The sequence below is a fragment of the Macadamia integrifolia genome, chromosome 2 (genome assembly GCF_013358625.1).
Source record: "Macadamia integrifolia cultivar HAES 741 chromosome 2, SCU_Mint_v3, whole genome shotgun sequence".
NCBI lineage: Eukaryota > Viridiplantae > Streptophyta > Magnoliopsida > Proteales > Proteaceae > Macadamia > Macadamia integrifolia.
The window spans coordinates 14,396,006-14,401,587 of record NC_056558.1 but is presented as its reverse complement, the minus strand read 5'-3'; the positions used below and the strand labels follow the sequence as shown (position 1 = coordinate 14,401,587).

At 38.3% G+C, this 5,582-nt stretch overlaps 1 protein-coding gene across 1 annotated transcript in view; it reads right to left on the bottom strand.

Moving 5' to 3' along the window:
* The window catches only part of LOC122071324 (serine/arginine-rich splicing factor SR45-like), an 18,508-nt gene that overhangs the window by 5,323 nt on the left and 7,603 nt on the right, over nt 1-5,582 (bottom strand). The window contains exons 10-12 of the mRNA XM_042635659.1: nt 4,319-4,432; nt 3,389-3,455; nt 3,262-3,299 (exon numbers count right to left, since the gene is read on the bottom strand). Coding sequence (XP_042491593.1) covers nt 3,262-3,299; nt 3,389-3,455; nt 4,319-4,432 — 219 coding nt within the window. The remainder of the gene's footprint in view (nt 1-3,261; nt 3,300-3,388; nt 3,456-4,318; nt 4,433-5,582) is intronic.

Below are 5,582 nucleotides of genomic sequence, written 5' to 3'. Positions count from 1 at the left end.
CGTCCACTGCCAATAATCCTCTTCGTCACCAAATCATGAAAGAGGCAATAAGAGGGAAAAAATGTGATACAACAATTCAAGGTTTTAGTTAAAGTGCTCACAGAAAATAGATTCAGGGTAAGGTTAGGAACATGAAAGACAGAAGCAAGTGAAATGGAAGAGGTGACAGGGATACTGCCTTTACCAAAGATAAAAGAGAAGGTACCATCAGCTACCTAAATCTTATCCTTAGAGAACAAATGAAGTAGGAGTCATAGTAATGGGACGTACCAGTCATTTGGTCAGTGGCACCAGAGTCAATAACACGACGGAGCTGTGGAAGGTGCAGTGGTGGTGACATGCATAGCGAAAGCTGAGGTATCCTGTGAGGTAGATAGGCCATCAAGCTGAGACATAAACCGGCTAAGCACTACAATATCATCCCTAGAGTAGCTGATATCTACCTGTAAGGAGTCTCTAGTATCAGTCTCTGTCATAGTAGCATGGGTTGTTGATGGAGAACCCTTAGGGAAGGAAGGGGAAATCAGAGTAGAGATGGGGAAAAGGAGATCACACTCACACATTCATTCAATAATCAAATTGCTCTCTAAATCTTCAGTCGATTACAACCAATATATAGAAAAATAGGAACATGAAATTAGAAACTTAACTGAAATGGAAACTAGCCTAAATTAGGAAACAACTATAAAAGGAAACCAAAGCAAGGAAATAAATCCTACTCCTACGTTCAAGTTTGGAAACTAAAAGCATGAAATAAAATACTAGGTAAACTACTAATTTTATTTCCAACCCTTGTTGGACCAAAACCCTGGGCTGGACCGGTTCTTCTTGGCTCTTGGCTTCCAAAGCCGGTCATGCTGGTCCAACCAAGAAAGGGCAGCCGTATCTGCATCATTAAGCCTCCCAAGTTAAGTGATGAAAGAGAGATGGTTTGATCATTTAGGCTATGACAGGCTATGACTTTGTTGGTCGGGGTTGCTCGATTGAGACAAAAGATAATATATTTTTAGAAACCTAGATCAAATTCCAAGCGTAAAAGTCAATTCTGTCCTTTGCCATACATTTCCACCACTAAAGTTCTCTTTCAATGAAGATCAACAGAGAAATTGACTAGTGAGAAATCAGAGTCGAAGAACAAGAGCAGCAACTCAGAAACTCAGAAACTCAGAAACCCATACTCAGAAACCTGAACAGAGGATGACAAAGTGTCGGAGCCAAGTGGAGTCACCGGACTCGGAACCGGCGACACGGCCAGGTGGGTTTGGGTTTTGATTTGTTGGGGTGAGTAAGGTGGGCTTCGAATCGAAGTAAGGCCAAGCTTGATTTCGAGCTTTCTCATGTTCTGTCTCCTCTCTTGAAGCTTGAAAGCTGATCGTCAAGGCGCTACAATGTCACTAGAAAGTGACAATCTTGAAGAGAATCTCGCTGTGGAAGTGTTATTGGAAGCTTTTTCTGCAAATCGTCGCCGGCACCGGTGAGTTTCTGCACGAGCTCTCTAAAGGTGTGAGTGTCTGCTTGAACGAATGTTGTTGATGTCGCCCCGACTACAAACCCATCGTCTCTCCCATCGGGGAAGACAGATGCCCTCGCATCGTTTTTTTTTTTCTTACTCGACTATATCGAGCATTATTTTACAAGTTGTTTTCCAGTCGTTTTGGACGTAAAATTTGTTGGCCTTTTTTCCGGTAAATGTGTACAATTTGGTAAAATTTTACCTACTAAAAAATTTCCAAAAGACAAAACAAACAATGGAAATTATAATTTTACAGTAAAATTTGTTTTACTGGTTCGAAACAAACAGAGCCTAATGGTGTGTTTGGTTGCGTAATTCAAATGGCGCATGTATCGAATTTGGATAACACCCCTTTGAAAGACATTCTATTGAACAATCTTCATGACAGAGAAATCGTTTGGTTACCTTGAACCTGTGACATGATTCTTCCTGGAAAACTGTTTGATTACCTTGAGTCTGTTGATTGAATTCATATTTAGGAAATGATTCTCTTTTTATTAGTTTGATAGTAAAACATAATTTTCTCCCCACATGTTTTGTAAATCGGCCAGCATCATTTCCTTTCTATCTTTCATTTTTTCTTTCACTCAACCCTCCCCACCCTAAACTTCCTAGTTACATGTTCATTGAACTCCCAGGAAGGAGTTAAATATAACCCTATCTTTCCCACAAATCTTATTAATAACTAACAGATGTTTCTATATGAACTAATACAGCTGAGTGGTAGAATTACCCACTTCAATAGTGATCATGTGATTTGGCAAATTTGATTTTCAGTATTCATAGTTTCTGTAGAACCATATATATATATATATATATATGGATATCCAAATTTTGGACTTTTTCGAATAAATTGAATCGATATTTTGAACACGAAATCAACCAAAATAACAAGAAAGATCAAAGCACGCCACGCAACATAAAAAAATAGAAAACTAGACATTATAAGAAGAGGATCTACCTCCAGAGCCAGTTGAGGAAGCCCTCCAACAGCCCCATTTTCGTAACCAAAGTTGAACCCAACTACGATTGCGAGGTAGATGAACCAATCAAATTTAGAAACCGTAACCCTATTTCTCAAAGAGAAAGCCCAAAAGATGCAGAGCCTTTGAATTGTTGTTCCCTTGCTGAAACCTTCAAGAACAGAGAGAGAGAGAGAACAAAATACCTTGAAGGTGGTCGAAGGAGTCGCCGCAGAGCTTGTTTACCGAGACATGGTTGCTGGCTTCCTTCATTGGTGGGAAGGTTTTGGTATAACTATGGAGAACGAGTAGTGATGGAGACTCTGGTTTCCCCATTTTTGTCATTCGCCAAAAGACTACTCTTTCATACTATGGTCTAATAAGGTCTTTCAGATCTGAGTTTACGTATAGAGGTAAACTCAGCTATGAATGACTTCCTTTGAAAATTAGTGATTCTTCAGAATTATGTGCATTCTAACGAATGTCATTCTAGTCAAACCAAACACATCATAAAACATAGAATTGTGATTCTGCAGAAAGTATATCTGTAGATTTACACAACCAAACAAGCCCTAACAAATTCAAATTTGGTTCACGATGCCTGAAGCCATCTAATATTTAATTGAATTTGGATATGTCATAAAAGAATCAAATTACTTTTTACCACCAATTAAAAAAGCTCAGATGGATTTAGATTTACCCTCAATCCAAGACAAATCTGCTTATTACAGCCTTAACTTCACCCAAGGAAGTAAACCATTAGAAAGTAAGAGAACATTATCTTACCTTCTTGGGCTACGGCTTCTTGAAATTCTCCTTCCTCCCTGTATTGCAATATGTTCATTAGAACTGGAAAAGAAACTCAAAGGTTTCAAATGCAATTAAACTGCAAGAAATAACAAGATATAGATACCTTGCGAGGACTCGGTGATCCCGAATAGGATGAAGACCTTCCACGTCTTTGAGCCACTGCTCGGCCCCTGTTGCAAACAAATTGCAATTCAACACGTAAGATATGTTACAATAATAGAAAGTTATCTGCAGCGACATGGATTTTATTAATAAGCTAGGGTCATCTACTACAAGCATAGGCCAAGCATATACAACAAAATTGAACATATAAAAAACAGCACGTAAAACAAAGTCAATTTTCTAACAAAGGGCCAAGATAACACCATGCACTGTTCATTTGGATCCTCGATCAAGATAACACCATTCAATTCATCTTTGGATCACCTTTTCGACAAGGTTACGACCTTGGCTGAAAACGGAACTTCCCAGGTTTTGGTCAAAACCTGGGATTTTTCTGGACCAATCAAAATATGAGGCACAAAAATGGTTTTTTTTAACCCCTTTTTTTGTGTACTGCCTATTTTTACCATTTTACACATATTCAATGAATTAGTTTCACATAAAACCACGCAAAAAGGTACTTGTGGTTTGGACCCAAGTTTGCTAGTGTGCTCTAAATGCTGTTGCACACTAGCCCTATTATAGAGAAAAAAACACATTACCTTCAACCTCCAATCACACAAATCCAAGCTGTAGAGCGGTTGAGTAAGTGGAAGAATGCAAAAAAAGTTTGAAGGCCACAAACTACGAGTTTTTGCAAAATCCCAAGGACCAGTGTCAACACTTGGTTTCATTTCGGTTAGTGTTGAAACTGAGACATCCTGATCGAAACTTGAAGTTTTAACCGAAACTTAAAACCATGCTTAGAACATGTCAACTGTAACTGATAAAGGATAGTAAAGCATGCAATCCCAAATGTTCATCTATTTCAACTCTCAAAAACAGTTTTATTAAACTGACTAATTTTGGCGTTACAAGATGTTGTAGCTACCTGCGAGGAGAAACCGATCTTGAAGGTGACCGAGCAGGCCTGCGAACAGGAGAGCGGCTACGCCGACGTATGGGTGACCTTCGAGGAGGACTTCGTGCTCGTCTAGGAGGAGTACTGGTCAAAAAGCAAATTCATTTATATGGAAAAGGAGAAAAAATATTAAGGAAAAACAGTCATACAACTTTTGGTAAGTTTACTCAATTCAATGGGATACATTAAGGCAAATTTCCAAATTCTTACAATTGGTAATTTGGTATAATAAACAGATTGTGTCAACATCAGATGAACATACACAATACAGAATAACTCTTAATATTAAAAATTAAGAATGATACGAACTTACATAAATTTACATAAATGTGGTTCAAGGACCTCATGTGCAACAAAGTACAGAGGATGATATGGGAGAAAATATTTTTAGCAGTGAACAAAAAGGTACAGCATAACAAGCAAAAAGAAGAAACATTAGATAAAAGGAGATAAGGTTGATCCATGCTTCCTCTTGGCAAATGGCGAACCCAGTGCCCCACATCACACATCCCTTACAAGGTGAAATACCTCAAGCTCAAAAATAATGTGATGGAAGATATCAAGGTCAGACTAGGCATTGAGCTTGTCTTTAAATCAGAGTCTGACAGGTCACCCCATGTATATGCTGCATAGGTTTGAGGCTTGCAGACAGTTGATTCAGGGTAGAAGAATTGAAGCTACTGCTTCTTCTGGTATATTTGAGTGGGACCCACAGCAAAAAATTGTTCACTGAAATGGCTAAAGTTACTAGGGATTAGGATTTCATAGGCCATAAATTACGGAGAAATACTTCGACTTTAGCTCTAAAAGTTTGGAAGATTACTGGTCAAGGAAAAGATAGATAACTATAAAGGAGAGTTAAGGGACCTGAAGTTCGGTGGGTTTGAGGTTAAAGGAAAAGATAGGTAAGTATAAGAGGAGTTAAGGGACTAGAAATTTCGCGGATTTGAGGTCAAGGAAAAGATAGATAAGGCAGAATGACTTACAGCTTCAGGTTTTAAGGCTTGTTGCAGGCAGAATAGGTGTTTTGTTCGAGATATAAACAAGGTTGATTTACAAAAAGCCAAGTTCAACGGCTCAAGTAATATCAATCGTGTACCTGTTCTTGAGTGAAACCAGTCCAAAGATTAATCAAAAAATTGGATAAGCACTAAAACCATGGTCATAAAATCAAACACTTGTGTACCTTTTTTTTTTCATTTTTTTTGGTAATGAACTATACTGTTCACCACCC